The sequence below is a fragment of the Passer domesticus genome, chromosome 22 (assembly GCF_036417665.1).
Source record: "Passer domesticus isolate bPasDom1 chromosome 22, bPasDom1.hap1, whole genome shotgun sequence".
In the NCBI taxonomy this organism is placed as follows: domain Eukaryota; kingdom Metazoa; phylum Chordata; class Aves; order Passeriformes; family Passeridae; genus Passer; species Passer domesticus.
The window spans coordinates 1,512,283-1,532,207 of NC_087495.1; the positions used below are offsets into that span (position 1 = coordinate 1,512,283).

At 57.5% G+C, this 19,925-nt stretch overlaps 1 protein-coding gene across 1 annotated transcript; it reads left to right on the forward strand.

Annotated features, from left to right (window-relative positions):
* Nucleotides 1-476: 476 nt before the first annotated feature.
* ALDH4A1 (aldehyde dehydrogenase 4 family member A1) lies at nt 477-19,250 on the forward strand. Its single transcript, XM_064397322.1, has 15 exons — nt 477-688; nt 1,808-1,901; nt 2,136-2,228; nt 2,317-2,364; nt 2,660-2,815; nt 4,939-5,088; nt 5,171-5,245; nt 7,869-8,056; nt 9,253-9,326; nt 10,521-10,717; nt 11,039-11,086; nt 11,820-11,972; nt 15,436-15,557; nt 16,354-16,472; nt 17,578-19,250. Exons 1-15 carry the CDS (start codon nt 654-656, stop codon nt 17,688-17,690), a joined length of 1,665 nt encoding a protein of 554 aa, XP_064253392.1. The 5' UTR covers nt 477-653; the 3' UTR covers nt 17,691-19,250.
* Nucleotides 19,251-19,925: the final 675 nt, after the last annotated feature.

Here is a 19,925-nt window from a genome sequence, read left to right on the forward strand (position 1 = left end):
CAGCCCGGGTGATTTGGGGTCTCAAATGGTCCGAAATCCCCTCAGAATTAGGGTCCTTCAGCTGCTGCTCTTGGAACGTGACTCTCCTTGGAAATTAAAGAACCCCCTGCCCACCTCAGCCTCTCCTGGCGCTGTGCCCCAGCCTGGCCCCACCTTTGGGTTAAAATCACCCCTTCTTTGGTAATTGTCAGCTCCCAAAGGGATTCTCAGCCGCTTTTCTCTTTTTCCCCGCCTAGGTCCTCTCCCGCGGCTCGGCTCCGGGCGCAGTCCCAGGCGCTCCCTCTGCTCGGGCCGGTTTTGTTGTTGTTTTTGCCCAATTTCCCTTTTTTAAATGATTTTTGGCTCCTTCCCGCGCCCCGCCCCCTCCCGCGTGCCGCGCGCGCCACCGCCCCCCGCTCCGGCCGCAACCATCACCGCGCGGGGGGGGGGGACGCGCCGCTGGGCACACCCCACGGGCACCCCGCGGGCGGGGGGGGACACGGCCCGCACCCTCACACACAGCGCGCGACGGGCGCGGGGCCGCTTCTCCGGACCGCCGCCCCCGCTGGTTCATTAATTTATTAATTAATCGATGGTTGTGTCTCCTCCCCGCCCCTGCTCCCCCCGCGCGGTGGGTGGTGGCGGCTGCGGGCCGGGAGCGCGGCGGGGCCGGGATGTGGCGGCGGCTGCGGGCGCTGAGGGACTGCGGGTGAGCGCGGGCTCCTTCCCTTCCCTTCCCTTCCCTTCCCTTCCCTTCCCTTCCCTTCTTCCCGCACCGTCCCCACGCGTGGGGCGGACTCGGGCTCCGCTCGCTGCCGCTCCTGCCATCGCCGGGAACCGTCCCGCTGCCAGCCCAGGCACTGCCAGCCCTCAGCTCCGCTTGTTCTCCCCTCTTTCCTCCTTTTCCTGCACTTGTTTCCCTCGCTTTTCCCCTTTGTTTTCTCCTTTCCCACCCGTTTTTACCCGTTTTCCACAGTTTACCCCTTGTTTTTACCTGTTTTCCGCTGCTTTCTCCTGGATTTCCTCCTTTACCCCCTTGCTTTCCCCCTTTTCTCCCTTGTCTTCTTTTCCCTTCATTTCCCCCCCCCTTTTCCCTTCGTTTCCCCCCTTTCCCCTTCATTTCCCCCCTTTCCTTCTCGTTTCCCCCCTTCTCCGCTCGTTTTCCCCTCCTTTTTCTCCCATTTCCCCCGTTTTTCGGGCACGATCGCTGAGCTGCAGTGTAGCCCGCCCGTGGGGCTGGGCACTGCCGGCTCCGGCTGACCCCGGGGCGGTTCAGTGCCCGCCCGGCCTCTGCCCGCTGGACTTTGCCAGGAGCCGGGATGTTGGAGCAGCCCGGGTCGATCGTTCCTAAAAATCGATCCTGTGCCTCCTGCCTTTAAAATCCATCCTGTGCCTCCTTCCTAAAAATCGATCCTGTGCCTCCTTCCTTAAAAATCGATCCTGTGCCTCCTTCCTTTAGAATCCATCCTGTGCCTCCTTCCTTTAGAATCCATCCTGTGCCTCCTTCCTTAAAAATGCCTGTCCCAGCGCTTTTTGCTGAGCGAGAGAAGGGGTGGTGGGCTGGGGGTGAGAGCCTGGCTCGGATCCGGGCTCTGGCATCCCCATGCAGCGGGAGGGATGGAGCAGGGGCTGGTTGTGGGGGGCAGCCCGGGACCGAGGTGTCCCCAGCACCGAGATGTTCCTGGGACCGAGATGTTCCTGGGACCGAGGTGTTCCCGGGACCAAGGTGTTCCCGGGACCGAGGTGTCCCCGGGGCTGAGCTGTCCCCCGGGGCTGGGGAAGGAGGGAACGGCAGAATTCCAGCGTTCCTGTCCCGCCCCTGCCGCAGGCGGAGATGGCAGCACCGCGCGGCCATCCAGGTGACCAACGAGCCCATCCTGGAGTTCAAGCCGGGGAGCCCCGAGCGAGTGGCGCTCCAGAAGGTACCAGTGCCAGGATTTGGGGGTTTCTGGGGCTGGGAGGGCCCCGGGCTGTGCTGCAGGGCAGCCCCAGGCTCTCCCTGGTGTGACAACCCCATCCTGCCCAGCTCCTGCTCCTTCCCTGTGGGCACAGCCGTGCCCGGAGCCTGCTCCCAGTTCCCTCTGCCCGTGGGAAGGGGGATGGAGGGCAGCTGGAGCGGGTGGGAGCTGCTCCCACCACATTCTCCTCTCTGCCAGGCCCTCGCTGACCTGAAGGGCAAGACCGAGGAGATCCCGTGTGTCATCGGGGGGGAGGAGGTGTGGACCCCCACGGTGAGGTACCAGCTCTCGGTGAGTCTGGGGGTTCTCGTTAAATGAGGGGGGTCCCTGCAGGAGGGTCCTGGGCTGGTTCCTACAGAGCCTCTTCTTCTCTTCCCAGCCCTTTAACCATGCGCACAAGGTGGCCAAGTACTGCTATGCCAACAAGGTGAGTGCACCTCTCTGTCCCCCCTCTTCCTGGCTGGTTTTTTTTGGGGAAGCAGCAGCACTTGGCCTTGGTTTTTAGCAAGTGAAATGAATTTTGTGAGCAGGGAGGCTCCAGGAGCCTTTCCAAGCCCCAGGGATCCTGGAACAAACCCACCAGGAGCTGCAGACTCGGGGTTGTGATGGCACCAGTGGTCTGTGCCTGGGGTGGGTGACCCCTTGCTTTTCCTGGCGACCTGGTGGTGGGGAGGAACCTGGAGAGGCTCCTCCTTGCTGCCTTTCCCCCTTTGCCTCCACAGGAGCTCATTAACAAGGCCATTAACGCTGCCCTGGCAGCCAGGAAGGAATGGGACCTGAAGCCTGTGCAGGACCGGGCCCAGATCTTCCTGAAGGCAGCTGACATGCTGAGCGGCCCACGGCGAGCTGAAGTGCTGGCCAAGACCATGGTCGGGCAGGTAGGGGTCTTTGAACAGCAGGTGTGTGCTGGGGAGGGCAGGAGCCTCCCCTGAAATGGAAAATGTAAACCCTCTCCCTCTGAATTAAAGTAATTTTGAAGTTAAAAGGCTCTCAGGGAAAGATAGGGAATAGGGGTAGGGAACAGTTCTTTACTAGGAAAACTAAAAATACAAATGTAACAGTACAAAAAAACCCCCCAAACCAACAAAACAAAAAAAAAAAAAAAAAAAAAAAAGAACCAAAACCCAAAAAAACCACCACTGACAGAATCAGAATAGGCCCTGGCTCCTTGTGGGTCAGGGTGGTGGCACAGTCCCATCCCAGGGTGGCTCAGCCCTCCTGCAGTGCCAGCTGTGGCTCTGCTGGAGCAGGGATCCTGCACAAGGGGGGAGTTTTCTTCTGAAGCTCCAGCGGTGGTGTAGGTGGGCCTGGTCTTCCTCTGGGAATGCAGAGGAGAAGAAAGCTGCTCCTCTGGGAATGCAGTGGGAAAAGGCTGCTGTGGTGTTCCAGATCTCAGATTGTATCCAGGTAGGAATGCTGGGTGGAGCCTCTCCCAGTGGGATGACTGAATTTGATCAGCCATGCAGGGACACTCACTGAACAGAGGAGATCTCCTGCAGGGAGGATTGGTTGTGGGAGAGATAAAGAAAGCTGCCCAATGAACAGAATATCCTGAATATGCCTCAGACCTCCCATGGATGGGAGAGGGAGCTGGGAATGCTCCCAGGTCACCCCTGTGTCTTAGGCTGGAAAGGGGGGTGTGTGTTCTGTTCCTGTCTGTGGAGCAGTTCTCTTCTGTTAACTGGGCAGTTTTCTGTGGGTTTTTGCCCCACCTCTAACAGATTGCAATAGAATACACACCCCCATTTCCAGCCTCAGACAGGGGTGCTGAAGAAGCTGGCTGAGCAGGAGGAGCAGGGCAGGAGGGGCTGCCTGGGTGGTTTTTGGCAGTGGGAATGGCTGGAGGTGCTCTGTGAGGGGATCCAGGCTGATCCTCACTCCTTGCTGCTCCTGGGAGCAGGATCAGTGTGAGGCCATGCAGGAGGCCCCTTCCTTGGGAACTGAGCTCGGGAGGGGCAGCCACAGCCAGCACTGCATTCCCCATGCACCACGGCTGCATTCCCCCATGCACCACAGCTGCATTCCCCCCTGCACCACGGCTGCATTCCCCCCTGCACCACGGCTGCATTCCCCCCTGCACCACGGCTGCATCCCCCATGCACCACGGCTGCATCCCCCATGCACCACGGCTGCATTCCCCCATGCACCACGGCTGCATTCCCCCATGCACCACGGCTGCATCCCCCATGCACCACGGCTGCATCCCCCATGCACCACGGCTGCATCCCCCCATGCACCACGGCTGCATCCCCCATGCACCACGGCTGCATCCCCCATGCACCACGGCTGCATTCCCCATGCACCACGGCTGCATCCCCCATGCACCACGGCTGCATTCCCCCATGCACCACGGCTGCATTCCCCCATGCACCACGGCTGCATCCCCCCTGCACCACGGCTGCATTCCCCCCTGCACCACGGCTGCATCCCCCATGCACCACGGCTGCATCCCCCCTGCACCACGGCTGCATTCCCCCATGCACCACGGCTGCATTCCCCATGCACCACGGCTGCATTCCCCCATGCACCACGGCTGCATTCCCCCATGCACCACGGCTGCATTCCCCCATGCACCACGGCTGCATCCCCCATGCACCACGGCTGCATCCCCCCTGCACCACGGCTGCATCCCCCCTGCACCACGGCTGCATCCCCCATGCACCACGGCTGCATTCCCCCATGCACCACGGCTGCATCCCCCATGCACCACGGCTGCATCCCCCCTGCACCACGGCTGCATTCCCCCCTGCACCACGGCTGCATCCCCCATGCACTATGGCTGCATTCCCCCATGCACCACGGCTGCATTCCCCCATGCACCACGGCTGCATCCCCCCTGCACCACGGCTGCATTCCCCCATGCACCACGGCTGCATCCCCCATGCACCACGGCTGCATCCCCCATGCACCACGGCTGCATCCCCCATGCACCACGGCTGCATCCCCCATGCACCATGGCTGCATTCCCCCTGCACCACGGCTGCATTCCCTCTCCCTGCAGGCCAAGACCGTGATCCAGGCGGAGATCGACGCCGCCGCCGAGCTCATCGACTTCTTCCGCTTCAACGCCAAGTACGCGCTGGAGCTGGAGCAGAGCCAGCCCCTGAGCGTGGACATCAGCACCAACTCCATGGTCTACCGGGGGCTGGAGGTGAGCTGGGCCCCCGTGCCCCACGAGGCTCACCTGGGGGACAGGAGGCTGCCCATGGTCCCTTGTCCCTGTGCCTCCGCAGGGCTTCGTGGCTGCCGTGTCCCCCTTCAACTTCACGGCCATCGGCGGCAACCTGGCGGGGGCTCCGGCGCTGATGGTGAGTGCTGGGGACAGGGCAGGGGACAGGGTCACAGGACAGAGGGACAGGGCATGGGGACAGGACATGAGGACATGGAGGCAGGGCACAGGGACAGGGCAGGGGGATGGGACAGGGGGACAGGACAGGGTAGGGGGACAGGACAGTCCCAGGAAAGGTTGGGAGAGGGATCCCAGCCCTCAGGTTCAGCTGGGCTGGGGTGGGCGAGGAGGGAGCTGAGCCCCCCTGGGGCTGTTCCACAGACTCACCCAGGGCCTGTTGGACCCCTTGACCCAATCAGCATTTAGGCTTTAATTAAACACCCCAGTGTCTGGATTTCCAGTGTGATGGGGGAAGTGCTGGAAAAGCACAAACTGCCCAAACCTGCCCTTCTGGGGTTTTTGTTCTGAAGCAAGGTGTCTTTTCCTTCCCAGGCTGGGTTTGGGATCTGGGAATTAACACGGCAGGGGTTTGATTTCCTACCTGGGCTCGGGGTGCTGTCGGGACATGAAAGTGTAACCAGTTTGTAGCTGCTCAAATTCCTCTGGGATGACACTGTCTGTGTGCAGTGGGTGTGTGAGGGCCAAGGAAGGCAAGGGCAGCCATGGCTCTGCCATTTAGCACCAAACTGGCAGACAGGAGAGCCCAGAAGGTCTGAAAAAATAAAATTTGAAAAAAGTATTGGTAAAAAGCATTTCTGCACATTCCCATTTGTGTCCCAGCCCATGGAGCACAGGAGTTCCTGCTTCTGCAGGGTGGATTTTGGGGAGAGACTGTGATAACCTGGTGGATTTGGGCCAGGAATAATTAATTTGCTGTTGTACTGAGAAAGAAGAAAAATCAACAATTTGTCCTCAGCTCTTTGCTAATCAGGCTCAGATTTCCTGCTGGCCCCAGAGAGGCTGGGGAGCTTTTAATTTGGGAATGTCACATTTAAAGCCATATTTGAGTGAAGCATTTGAACCTGTCACTAGGGCAGGAGTGGAGGGGACAAGGAGAGGGGAAGCCACCATGGAGCTGGGAAGATTTGTGGGGAGAGAGGTCCCCAGGATCTGAGGGACACCCTTGGGTGTGGGATGTGGGGTGAGCTCATCCCAGAGCGGGTGAGCCCTGCTGGGATGGGACAAACCCCTGCTGGCAGCTCTGAGTGACATCGGGAGCACATTCCCGTGGCTGCCCCAGCTCCCCTGCTCGGTGTGGCAGTGAATTCCCCCCGGGATGCTGCAGGGGGATGGGATCCCTGCCCTGGGCTGGGAGCAGGAGGCAGCAGGACATCAGCAGGAGCCTTGGAAAGCTCAGCAGCAGGGGGCACCTGGAATTAAAGTCAGGAGAAAACACTGCTTAGTAGGGAATGTTAATTAGAGCCCCATTAAAAACTGCTGCTTAACAGGGGAATGTTAATTAGAGCCCCAGAGTTTCTGTCACCACGGGGGTTAGACACTGGAGAGGTGCATGCAGTCTGTCCTGGGAACGGGATTTCCTCGGGATCAGAGCAGTCCAGGCTGTGGGAGCGCTGTGCCCAGCCTGGCCTGGATTTCCCAGCTTTCTGCAGGGCTCTGTCAGTGTTTGGAGCCGAGGATTGGAGGGGCCCAGGGAGGAGCTGTGCCCAGGGGGAGCTTTCCCTGCACAGCAAATCCCTGGAGAGCAGGAGACAGGAGTCCAAAACTGCCTGTCCAGGGCTGTGAGCCTGTGCAGGGGGGCCGAGCCGTGTGACAGGGACACGGGGCAGTCACAGGGAGCCGTGGGGCCCCGGGTGGGGTGGCACAGGGCCAAGGGTGGCACCAGTGCAGTTCTCCAGTCCCTCGTGCTGTTTGTGCCTGGTTAATCCAGCTGGAGGTTTGGTTTCGCTGCCCTGCTGCCCTGCCCAGGGCTGGTGGCAGTGCTGGTGACATCGGGAGCACATTCCTGTGTCCTGAGGCAGGAACCAGGGCCGTGGTGCCAGCTCCTCTTGGGGAAGGCAGAGCTCAGCCCTGGAAGGGAGGGTGGCAAGGCTGGCACAGCTGCTGGTGAGAGAAAAGGGGGGATTTGTGCTGAGTAGGGCAGACCAGTCCTGCCCAAGCAGTGCTGGGTGAAGGTGGTGCTGCCTTTTTCCCAACCTCAAAATGAAACTCGGGATAATTTTAGTAAGGAGGCAATACAAGAGCAGATCTTTATTTGAAAGCCTTCAGGGGCAGTTATGGAAAGATGTCCACAAAAGCCCACCCCTACAGGGATGAGGACATTTTTGCAGGTTTTAGGAAATCAGCATAACTGATAAAAAGCACCAGTTGGGAGGACAAGTGGTGATGCAGTCCCCTCTGGTCTGGAGTGCCCCCTCAGCACTGGCTGTGCTCCGTCCATGAAATATCCCAGAGTTGTTCTCACCTTTGGTTCCCAGGAAGAACCAAGACAGCACTGGGGCCTTGTTCCCCCTGGGGCTTGGAGCTCTGGAATTTTGGTCCTTCTGCCTCAGGAAAGGCCATGGAAAAGTACTGAGAAGTGTAGTCACTAATACAACAGAGCTACACGTATGTGTGTGGAGAATATATGGAATAATGGGGAACACAGGAAAGAAATAAAGGCTGCGTGTCCCCGCGAGCTGCCACCGCTCTGGGACAATTCTCCAGGAATTCCGACTCCCTGCTGAGGTGTTCTGTGCCCGCAGGGGAACGTGGTGCTGTGGAAGCCCAGTGACACGGCCCTGCTCTCCAGCTACGCCGTCTACAAGATCCTGCTGGAGGCGGGGCTGCCCCCCAACGTGGTGCAGTTCGTGCCCTCCGACGGCCCCGAGTTTGGGGACACTGTCACCAGCTCCGAGCACTTCTGTGGCCTCAACTTCACCGGCAGCGTGCCGTAGGCTGGGGACAGGGGACAGGGGAGGGCAGGGAGGGGCTGGGACAGGGGAGGGCAGGGAGGGGCTGGAGACAGGGGACAGGGGAGGGCAGGGGGCTCCTGGGCGCTGGGAAGGGCTGCTGCAGCTGGCAGGACGTGGTTGCACGGTGACATCGAAATAGGGGATTAAAAGTGGTGACAAAAAGGGGCTGAGCCGGGTTTGGGTGCTGGTGGGGAGTGGTTTTAGCTGTGGGGCTGAGCTCGGGGCACAGGAACAGCCAGAGTGGCAGTGACACTCCCAGGGGTGCTGTGGGTGGGTTTGCACCCTGGTGGGTTGGGTTTGCCCCCCAGGTGAGTTTGATTTTCCCCCCAGGTGGGTTTGGTGTGCCCCTGGGTGGGTTTGCCCCCAGGTGGGTTTGCTTTGCCCCCTGGGCTCTGGCTGTGTCCCAGGGGGTGTCAGAGGTGCTGAGGGGTCCCTGCAGGGGCTGTCAGACCCCGGGACCCCTCCCCAGGCCGGGCCACGCTCGGGTGAGCAGGGGCTGCCCAGGTGGGGAGCTCGCAGCTCGAGCTGGCGGCTGAGCCTCCTGCTGCGAGGCCATTTCCATTTTTATTGTTTTCCAGCCCAGGGCTTTGTCACAGCGAGGCCTGAAGGGAAGCGGTGAAAGGGGAGGAACAGAAACTTCTGGATGCTCACTCCATGCTTTTCCCTGCAACAGTTTATTTTTAAAGCCATGGAGCTGCTGTGGGGCCTTTGTTTAATGCCTGTGCTCCCAGTCCCACTTCCCTGTGCAGACTATCCCTTTCTTGGGGGGGCTTTCTCACAGGGCATTCCTTTTTTTGAAGGGTTTTCCATCAGGACATCCCTTTTTTGGGGGGCTTTCCCCTAAGGGCATCCTTTTTTGGGTGATTTCCCATCAAGACATCCCTTTTTTTGGGGTGTGTGGGGGGGTTCCCATCTTTCTTTTTTATGGAGTTTCCCATCAGAGCATTCCTTTTTGGAGGGTTTCCCATCAGGGCATCCCTCTTTTTGAGTGATTTCCCATCCTATTTTTGGAAGGTTTCCCGTAAGAGCATCCTTTTTTTTAGGGGATTTCCCATCAGAGCATCCCTTTTTGGGGGGATTTCCCATCTTTTTTTAGGGATTTTGTACAGGTGCCATCACCCCCGTGCCTTTCCCTGTGTGCAGAGCCCTGAGCAGCTCCTCCCTCCCGTTCCAGGACCTTCAGGAGGCTCTGGAAGCAGGTCTCGGATAACCTGGAGCGCTACCGCAACTTCCCGCGCCTGGCCGGAGGTACCGACCCCCCCGGCCCTTTTTGGGGGTTCAGGGGGGCAGCTCCTCCTCTGCCTGGGGAGGAGGGGGCAGCATTCCCATCCCTGAGGGCAGAGGTGCAGGAGATCCCTGGACACTCAGAGCTGTGGGGGTGGGATTTTAGGGTGGAGCTGGCGCTTGGGTGGGAGGTGCTGGTTGGGGTCCCAAAGTTTGGGAACTGAGGTTGGTCCCTTTCCATGGGTTTTATCCTGGGGTCACGGCTCTTCCTGTCCTGATGCCTTTTGGGGCTGTCTAAAACCAGAGCCAGACAAAATTACAGGAATAAAAAAGGTGTATTTATTGAAGAGCCCTCAGGTACATCTCGGGCAGGGGCTGCACCCAAAAATGGAGCACGGCTCACGGGTTTTCACACTTATAACTTTGGTCCATTTGCATACTGGGGGTCAATCCTCTAATTCCAGCTTCAGCTAATGAAGTCATTTACCCCAAGTTTGCTCCCCCAACTCCCTTTTGTTTGGGCCATGAGGCAGTGAGGTGTCCTTGATTGCCAGGCCTGGAGAGGAATTGCTGTGTCTGCCCAAAGTGTAGAACAGCAGCTGCCACTGCGTGTGGAGCTCAGAGTTCTACACTAAACAACTGCAGGGTCACAAATACATGGAAAATATAAAATATATTTTATATATAATATAGCAATATTATATCACATAGTAATATATTTCTATATATTATATATTATAAATTAGAAACTATATTATAAACTATTATAAACTATATTATATATTATAAATTAATATTAATATATTTATTACATTATATATTAACAATTTTATATATATAAAATATATACGTGTGTATATATGTATATATATTTTTATATATTTATATAGATCATTATATATAAACATTATATATTTATATAGATCGTTATATATAAACATTATTTATTTATATATATAATTATATATAAACATTATATATTTATATATATAAATTATATATAAACATTATTTATTTATATATAATTATATATAAACATTATATATTTTTATATATATAAAAATTATATATAAACATTATATATATATATAAAATTATATATAAACACATATATAGACATCAGCTCCCCTGTAAGCCCCCCGGGCGGGGGAGCCCCAGGCCCATTGTGGGAGCTGCCCCGCCTTGGCAGCTCCTGCCGTGCCCTGTCCCGTTTCCCAGAGTGCGGAGGGAAGAACTTCCACGTGGTGCACAGCTCTGCGGACGTGGGCAGCGCCGTGAACGGGACCCTGCGCTCGGCCTTCGAGTTCGGCGGGCAGAAATGCTCCGCCTGCTCCCGGCTCTACGCGCCCGCCTCGCTGTGGCCCCACATCAAAGAGAAGCTGCTGGAGGAGCACGGGAAGATCAAAGTGGGAGATGTGAGCCGAGCTGCCGGGCTGCTGAAGGGCTTTGCGGCTCAGCGGGAGGCTGATGGGATTAGGGGCTGCGGGAACCGGCTGCTAATTCCCATTGAAGCGAGCTTTCCATGCCCGCCCGCTCCCCCCACCGCCCCGCAGCTCCCGGCCCTGGTTGGAAATTAACTTGTAGCCGCTCTGCAGGGAGGGCTGCGCCGGCTCTGCCGAGAGCCGCGGCTCCCGGGACACGGGGAAGGGTTTGGGGGGACGTGCAGCTGCCCCTGCTCCTGAGGCATCTCTGGGGTGCAGGGCGTGCTCTCATCCCCTCCTTTCTGCCTCCCACAGCCCACCCAGGACTTTGGGACTTTCTTCTCGGCCGTGATCGATGACAAGGTGAGCCCAGAGCAGCCCAGGCTGGGTTTGCTGCAGAAATGGGGACAGGGATCCAGGTGAGCCCAGAGCAGCCCAGGCTGGGTTTGCTGCTCAGGTGGACAAGGATCAGGTGGAGCTGTCTGGCAGCTGAGCATTGTGTGCCCTGCTTGTGAAAATTTGGGAATTTCCCCCAGAAATCATCCTGGCCATGAGGGTTTTTTATGCATCCCCTGCTCCCCCTCCTTCTGAGCCAGGAGGGCACCGAGAGCAGCATGTCCTGAGACAAACCCTTCCTTAAACACCCAAACCTCCTTTCAGACCCTTAAACCTCCTTTTAAACCCCCAAACCTCCTTCCAGACCCCCAAACCCCCTTCCACACCCCCAAGTGTCCTTTTAAACCCCCAAACTTACTTCCAGACCCCTAAATCTACTCATTCCCTGTCATCCCAGACCCCCTTTCAGACCCTCAAACCCACTATTTTCCTGTCACTCCCACCCCCAACCCCCCTTCCAGACCCCCAAACCCCCTTCCACACCTCCAAATGCCTTTTTAAACCCCCAAACCTCCTTGCAGACCCCCAAACCCCCTCTTTTCTTGTCATCCCTGACCCAAACCCCTCCTTTTAAAACCCTAAACGCCCCTTCCCAGACCACCAGCCCCTCTCATTTCCTGTCACTCCTAACCCAAACCCCCTTGCAGACCCCAGGCCCCCTTTTGAACCCCAGCCTCATTTCCTGTCCCCGTGTCCCCAGTCCTTTGCCAGGATCAGGGGCTGGCTGCAGCACGCCCGGAGCTCCCCGAACCTGACGGTGCTGGCGGGCGGCGGCTGCGACGACAGCGTGGGGTACTTCGTGGAGCCCTGCATCGTGGAGAGCAGGGACCCCCGGGACCCCATCATGAGAGAGGTGGGACCCCACCCCAAACCCCCGTGGGACCCCCGGGACCCATCGTGAGAGAGGTGGGACCCCCCCCAAACCCCTGTGGGACCCCACCCCAAACCCTGCAGGGACCCCCAGGACCCCACCCCAAACCCCTGTGGGACCCCCGGGACCCTATCATGAGAGAGGTGGGACCCCCCCCAAACCCCTGTGGGACCCCCGGGACCCCATCATGAGAGGTGGGACCCACCCCAAACCCTGTGGGACACCTGGGACCCCATCGTGAGAGAGGTGGGTGGGGATCCCACCCCAAATCCCTGCAGGGACCCCCAGGACCCCAAATCCCTGTGGGACCCCTGGGACCCCACCCCAGATCCCTGCAGGGATCCCTGGGACCCAACCCCAAATCCCTGTGGGACCCCACCCTAAACCCCTGCAGGGACCCCCGGGACCCATAATGAGAGAGGTGGGACCCCATCCCAAATCCCTACAGGAACCCCTAGGACCCCATCATGAGAGAGGTGGGTGGGGACCCCAGACCCCTGCAGGGACCCCTGGGACCCCACCCCAAATTCCTGTGGGACCTCATCCCAAATCCCTGTGGGGCAACCTGGGACTCCACCCCAGATTCTTGCAGGGATCCCTAGGACCCCATGCCAAATCCCTATGGGACCTCACCCCAAATCCCTGTGGGGACCCCATAATGAGTGAGGTGGGGGATCCCACCCCAAATCTCTGTGGGATCTCATCCCAAATCCTTTTGGGAACCCCATCATGAGGGAGATGGGGGACCCCATCCCAAATCCCTGTGGGACCCCATCCCAAATCCTTTTGGGAACCCCATCATGAGGGAGGTGTGGTTCCCACCCCAAATCCCAGCTCTGGGGGGGTTCCCACAGGAATGGGTTCCTGCCCTGGGATCGGGTTCTTTGGGGTGGGGCTGCACCCGCTGGTTCCTGGGCTGATCCCGGCTTTGGGCTGAGATTTTGGGAGAGTTTGGGGCCGCTCTGGGAGAGTTTGGGGTTGATCCTCATGGGGTGTGCAGTTTTTTGGCTCTCAGAAGATTTTTGGGCTGATCCTCGTGGTCTGTGCTGGTTTTGGGGCTCACAGGAGATTTCTGGGCTGATTGTGATGGATTTTGATGTTTTTTGGGGCTCATCCTCCTGGTTTGTGGGGTTCTTTGGGCTCACAGGAGATTTTTGGGCTGGTCATGACAAGTTTTGATATTTTTGGGGCCAATCCTCCCGGTGTGTGGGGTTCTTTGGGCTCACTGGAATTTTTTGGGACCGTCCTCACACTGTGTGTTGCCTTTTGGGCTCACAGAAGGTTTTGGGGCCAATCCTGACAGGGTGTGTTGGTTTTTGGGGTCGATCCTCACGGGATTTGCCCCATGGGATGTTTATTTGCACTGCACAGGAGATGTTGGGCCTGCTCCTCATTGTTTTTTGGGCTCCCAGGGGATTTTGGGGCCAGTCCTCACAGGTTTTGTTATTTTTTGGGGCTGATCCTCATGGTTTGTGGCATTCTTTGGGTTCACAGGCAGTTTTTGGGGTGATCCTGACTGTGTGTGATGGTTTTTGGGGCTGATCCTCCTCATTTGTGTCATTCTTTGGCCTCCAGGAGATTCTGGGGCTGATCCTGGTGGATTGTATGGATTTTTTTGACTGATCCTGATGGCTTGTGGGTTTTTTTTGGGTTGATCCTGACAATTTGTGGTACTTTCTAGACTCCAGGAGATTTTTGGTCTGATTCTGACAGGGTGTGTAGGTTTTGGGGCCAATCCTGATGGTTTGTATGGTTTTGGGGCTGATCCTGATGGTCTGTGGTACTTCCTGCATTCCCAGGAATTTTTTGGGCCCATCCTGATAGTTTGTATGGGTTTTTTGGGGCTGATCCTGATGGGGGGTGTAGGTTTTTTTGGGGTCAATCCTGACAGTTTGTGTCGGTTTTTTGGGGTTGATACTTACAGGGTGTGTGGGTTTTTTGGGATTGATTCTGACAGTTTGTGTCATTCTTATGGGCTCCCAGGAGATTTTGGGGCTGATCCTGATGGTTTGTATGGGTTTTTTGGGGCTGATCCCGATGGTTTTTGGGAGATTTTTTGCCCGATTCTGACAGGGTGTGTAGGTTTTGGGGCTGATCCTGATGGGGGCTGTGGGGTTTTTTGGGCTGATCCTGATGGTTTGTGGTGTTTTCTGCATTCCCAGGAGATTTTGGGGCCAATCCTGGTGGTTTGTATGGGGTTTTTTGGGTCAATCCTGACAGTTTGTGTCATTCTTTGGGCTCCAGGAGATTTTGGGGCTGGTCCTGTTGGGGTGTGTCGGGTTTTGGGGCTGATCCTGATGGGTTTTGGTACTTTCTGGGCTCCAGGAGATTTTGGGGCCAACCCTGATGTGTTTTTTTGCATTTTTTGAGGCCGATCCTGATGGGATATGTGGGGTTTTGGTGCTAGTCCTGATGATTTGTGTGGGTTTTTTGGGGCAGATCCTGACAGTTTGTGGTATTTTCTTCATCCCCAGGAGATTTTTGGGGCCAATCCTGATGGTCTGTATGGTTTTTTGGGGCTGATCCTGATGGTTTGTGGTGTTTCCTGCATTCCCCAGAGGTTTTCAGGCCAATCCTGACAGTGTGTTTGGGTTTTTGGGGCTAATCCTCATGGTTTGTGTTGTTCTCTGGGCTCCCAGGAGATTTTCCAGGCCAATCCTGATGGTTTGTTTGGGTTTTTTGGGGTTGATCCTCACAGTTTGTGTCATTCTTTGGGCTCCAGGAGGTTTTTAGAGCCAATCCTGATGGTGTGTGATGGTTTTTGGGGCCAGTCCTGACAGTTTGTGGGATTTTCTGAACTCACAGGAAATTTTTGGGCTGATCCTTATGGCGTGTGTGGATTTTTGGGGCCAGTCCTCATGGTTTTTGGTGTTTCCTGCATTCCCAGGAGATTTTTGGGCCCATCCTGACAGGGTGTGTGGATTTTTGGGGCTGATCTTCATGGTTTGTGTTAATTTCTGCATTCCCTGGAGATTTCAGGCTCCTCCTGACAGTTTGTATGGGTTTTTTTGGGGCGATCCTGACAGTTTGTGGTGTTTCCTGCATTCCCAGGAAATTTTTGGACCCATCCTGACAGTGTGTGTGGGTTTTGGGGCCAGTCCTGATGGTTTTTGTGGGTTTTTTGGGATGGATTCTGACAGTTTTTGGTACTTTCTGCATTCCCAGGAGATTTTGGGGCCCATCCTGACAGTGTGTGTGGGTTTTCTGGGGGAAATCCTGGTGGTTTTTATGGGTTTTTTGGGGCAGATCCTGCTGGTTTTTGGTACTTTCTGCATTCCCAGAAGATTTCAGGCTCATTCTGATGGTCTGTATGGGTTTTTTGGGCCAGTCCTGACTGGTTTTGGTACTTTCTGCATCCCCAGGAGGTTTTGGGGCCCATCCTGACAGGGTGTGTGGGGTTTTTGGGGTCAGTCCTGACGGTCTGTGGTGTTTCCTGCCTGCCCAGGAGATCTTCGGGCCCATCCTGACGGTGTTCGTGTACCCCGAGGGTCGCTACCGGGACGTGCTGGAGCTCATCGACACCAGCACCCCCTACGGCCTCACGGGGGCGATCTTCGCCCAGGATAAGTGAGTCCCAAAACTCCCTAAAATTCCCCCAAAAAGCAGCTGGGGATGCTTTTCCCGTCGGGGCTGAGCCACGGATCCTCCTTCTTCCTCCCTTCCAAGAGCGTTCCCCACCGCGCTGGTGCTGCTTTTGCTGCCCCTCCTCTGAGGGAGGAAAGGGATGGTTTGGAAGTTTAGCTTTGTTCTTTTTTTGGGGTTCTTAGCCCAAAAAAGCTTTTTTTCAGTGAGGAATTATCCCAAAGGAATGTTTAGAGCACATGGGGTGTGATTCCCCCAGCCCACTCAGCAGCAGGAGGGCAAAGAGTGGTGTGACCTCAGAGAGAATGACCCAAAATTGTCACAGAATTCTGGGCTGGTTTGGGCTGGAGGGACCTTAGAGCTGATCCAGGGCCACCCCTGGCAGGGCAGGGACACCTCCCACTGTCCCAGGCTGCTCCCAGGACCCTGCCAGGGATGGGGCAGCCACCTTCCCATGGATAATGAGTGATAACGACCTTCATTTTATCACCATGAAATGCAAACAGAGAAAGGAGCTGGGAAAAAACCCAAAGCAGCAAAAATGCAGTGGCTGTGTGTGTGTGTGTGTGTGTGTGTGTGTGTGAAACCCCTGAGGCCTGGAACTGGGCATGAGGGGACCCAAACCCTTCTGGAGGGGTCCTAAACCCCTCTGGAGGGCTCACAGACCCCTCTGGAGGGGACCCAGGCTCCCCTGGAGGGGACCCGAGCCCCTCTTAGCCCAGTGTGGTGCTCTGCAGCCCCTGGGCAGTGCTCAGGCTGTCCCTGTGGTGTCCCTGCCCAGGGCTGTCATCGAGGAGTCCCTGAGGCTGCTGCGCCACGCCGCCGGCAACTTCTACATCAACGACAAATCCACGGGGGCCGTGGTGGCCCAGCAGCCCTTCGGGGGCTCCCGCATCTCAGGTGACACCAGGGCTGCTGGCCCGGCCCTGCCCAGCTCCCCTGTGTCCCTCCTGTGCCCCGTGTCCCTTGTCCTTCTGTCCTTCCATGCCATTCCTTGTCCCCATCCTTCTGTGTCCCTCCTGTCCCTCCAATCCTCCTTGTCCTTCCGTGTCCCTCCTGTGCTCTGTGTCCCTCCATGTCCTTCCTTGTCCCCATCCTTCTGTGTCTCTCCATGTCCCTTCTGTCCTCTGTGTCTCTCCTGTCCCTGCCATCCTCCCTGTCCTTCCATGTCCCTCCTGTCCCTCTTGTGCTCCATGTCCCTGTCCTGTGTCCCTCCCATCCCTCCATGTCCTTCCTGTCCTCCATATTTCTCTGTATCCCTTCTGTCCCTGTGCATCCTCCTGTCCCTCATGTCCCCATCCCCGTGTGTCCCTCCTGTCCCTCCTTGTCCCCATCCCTGCATATCCCTCCTGTCCCCTGTGTCCCTCCTGTCCCCTGTGTCCCTCCTGTGCTCCTTGTCCCTCCACGTCCCTCCATGTCCCTCCCATTCCCTGTGTCCCTCTCATCTTCCATGTCCCTCTTGTCTCTCTGTGTCCCTCCTGTCCCCCTTGTCCCCTGTGTCCCTCCCATCCTTCTGTGTCCCTCTTATGCCCATCCTCCGTGTCCCTCCATGTCCCCATCCTCTGTGTCAGTGTCCCTCCCATCCTTCTGTGTCCCTCTGTGTCCTTCCCATCTCTCCATGTCCCTCCCATTTCTCTGTATCCCTCCTGTGCTCTGTGCCCCTTGTTCTGTGTCCCTCCCATCCTACCATGTCCCGTGTCCCTCAGTGTCCCTCCCATCCCTCCATGTCCCTCCTGTACCCTGTGTGTCCCTCTGTGTCCCTCCTGTGCCCCGTGTCCCTCCGTGTCCCCATTCTCCATGTCTCTCATGTTCCTCCATGTCCCCATCCCTCCTTGTCCCTCCTGTGCCCCTCCTTGTCCCTCCTGTGCCCCGTGTCCCTCCATGTCCCCATCTTCCATGTCCCTCCTGTGTCCCTCCTGTCCCTCCTGTGCCCCATGTTTCTCCATGTCCCTCCGTGTCCCTGCCACCCTCGTGGTGTCACCAGCCCTGTCTGCTGTCCCCACAGGCACCAATGACAAGCCTGGTGGTCCCCACTACCTGCTGCGCTGGACGTCCCCGCAGGCCATCAAGGAGACCCACGTGCCCCTGGGGGACTGGCGCTACGCCTACATGCAGTGACCCTGGGGACAGCCAGCCCGGGGACACTGCCACCCACAGCACTAACACTACTGACCCCTCACCCCCTCCCGGGAGTCATTTAAAAAAAAAAGAAAGAAAAAAAAAAAGCGTTGTTAAATGGTAAAGCTGGAGCTCCTCGTGGTGTCCTCGGTCGTGTGGCACTTGGGGACACGATGGTGAGTGTGGCAGTGGTTGGACTTGATGGCTTTAAAGGTCTTTTCCAACCTGAGTGATTCTGTGTGTGCATGCTTAATTAGGTCAGTCATTAATGAAGGGGGGGCTGCAGAGGCACAGCTGGACCCGGCTCCCTTTTCCTCTGGCTCTCCCACCCCCAGAGGTTCCCTCTCCCCGGGGCTGGGATCTGTCCCTGTCCCCTGCACCAAGCCCCGTCCCTCCCTGTCCCCAGCAGCCCAAATCCCGGGTGTGCAGGGCAGCCAGGCTGGTTCTGTCCCCTGGGCTGGGCTTTGTCCCCAGCCTGAGCCCCTCAGCGGGCTGGGCAGGAGCCTGGAGCCAGGAGGGGGGGACAGCTCTGGAGGGGGCAGCCCTGGAGGGGACAGCTCTGGAGGGGACAGCTCTGGAGGGGGCAGCCCTGGAGGGGACAGCTCTGGAGGGGACAGCTCTGGTGCTGCCTGGAATGAGCCCCAGTGCCTTATCCCATTCCCAGCCCCATCCCAGCCCCCCTGGCTCTCCCAGCTGGGTGGGGCTGGGCCGGGGCAGCAGCAGCCCCCCCTTTGTGCCCTGGCTTTGCCTCTGGGGCCCAGGCCAGGCTGGCCCTGCTGCTGCCACCCCTGTGTGCCCTGGCAGGGCTGGGAGAGCTGCTGGGACCTGGGGCATCAGGGAATGTCCTGCTCCAGCTGCTGGGGGGACCCTCCCTGCCCCCCCTGCGAGGGGTAGGGGCTGCAGGAGCTGCAGGGGTTGTGGGGGCTGCAGGGGCTGCAGGGGTTGTGGGAGCTGCAGGGGCTGCAGCCCTCCCACCCTGGGAGCCGCTGTCCCACCCGAGCCCAGCCCCAGAGCTCTGCCAGCTGCCAAGACCAGGCCTTAAACCAGGAGTTAAATCAAGCATTAAACCAGGAAATAAATCAGGCCTTAAACCAGGAAATAAAACAGGCCTTAAACCAGGAGTTAAAATTAAACCAGGCCTTAAACCAGGAGATAAACCAGGTGTTAAGCCAGGACTTAAAATTAAACCAGGAGATAGACTAATAGAGAAACCAGGAGTTAAAATTAAACCAGGCCTTAAATGAGGAGTTAAACCAGGCCTGACCTGGGCTCTCCCCCAGGCAGGGCTCGGGGTGGGAGCTGCAGTGTGAACAGAAGGGATCTGGAGCACACGGCCCTGCTCCTCCAGCTCAGCTCTAATCACTGATGGGTTTGTTTTAACCCCTAGGATTAATTACTGCTCAATTAACAGCGTTTGCAGGGCTGCAGCCCTGGCAGGTGAGCCCGGGGTGTGGGGGGCAGTGGTGGCACTGCCCCGTGCGGGGCAGGCAGGAGTGGCTGCAGCTCCTCTGCATCCTGGCTCAGCTGGAAAAACGTGCAATAAATTAATTTTCAAGCCTCTCTGCGTTGATTTGTGAGTGATTTCTCCGGGTTGCTGTCGGATGAAGAGCGAGGGTGGGTCAGCACTGGGGATCTTTCAGTAAAACCACCCCAGCTTCACATTTTCTGCTGAAATGGGGTTGCCCTGCCTGGGGAGAGAGGCAGGAACAGGAGGGGCCTCGTTCAGAATCCCGGGATGGTTTGGGTGGGAAGGGACCTCAGATCCCATCCAGTGCCCCCCCTGCCATGGCAGGGACACCTCCCCCTGCCCCAGGTGCTCCAGCCCTGCCCAGCCCGGCCCTGGGCACTGCCAGGGATCCAGGGACAGCCACAGCTGCTCTGGGCTCCTGTGCCAGGGCCTGCCCACCCTCACAGGGAACAATTCCTGCCCAAGATCCCACCCCACCCTGCCCCCTTTCACTCTAACCATCCCCCTCATCCTCATCGCTGTTACTCCAAATCTGGGTACAGCCTGCTGGGAGGGCACGAGGGAGCCCAGCCCTGCCCCAAACCCACCCCAAACCCACCCCAAACCCTGGCAGGGAGGGGAGAATCCCAAACCCACCCCAAACCCTGGCAGGGAGGGGAGAGCCCCAAACTCACCCCAAACCCCAGCACAGAGGAGAGAATCCCAAACCCTGGCAGGGAGAAGAGCACCCCAAATCCTCAGCAGGCAGGAAGAGAGAACCCCAAACC

Coding starts and splice junctions, on each gene's coding strand:
- ALDH4A1 (XM_064397322.1), top strand. CDS start 654: ATGTGGCGGCGGCTGCGGGCGCTGAGGGACTGCGG. Junction 2,229..2,316: donor CGGTGAGGTACCAGCTCTCG/GTGAGTCTGGGG, acceptor TTCTCTTCCCAG/CCCTTTAACCATGCGCACAA. Junction 8,057..9,252: donor AACTTCACCGGCAGCGTGCC/GTAGGCTGGGGA, acceptor CTCCCGTTCCAG/GACCTTCAGGAGGCTCTGGA.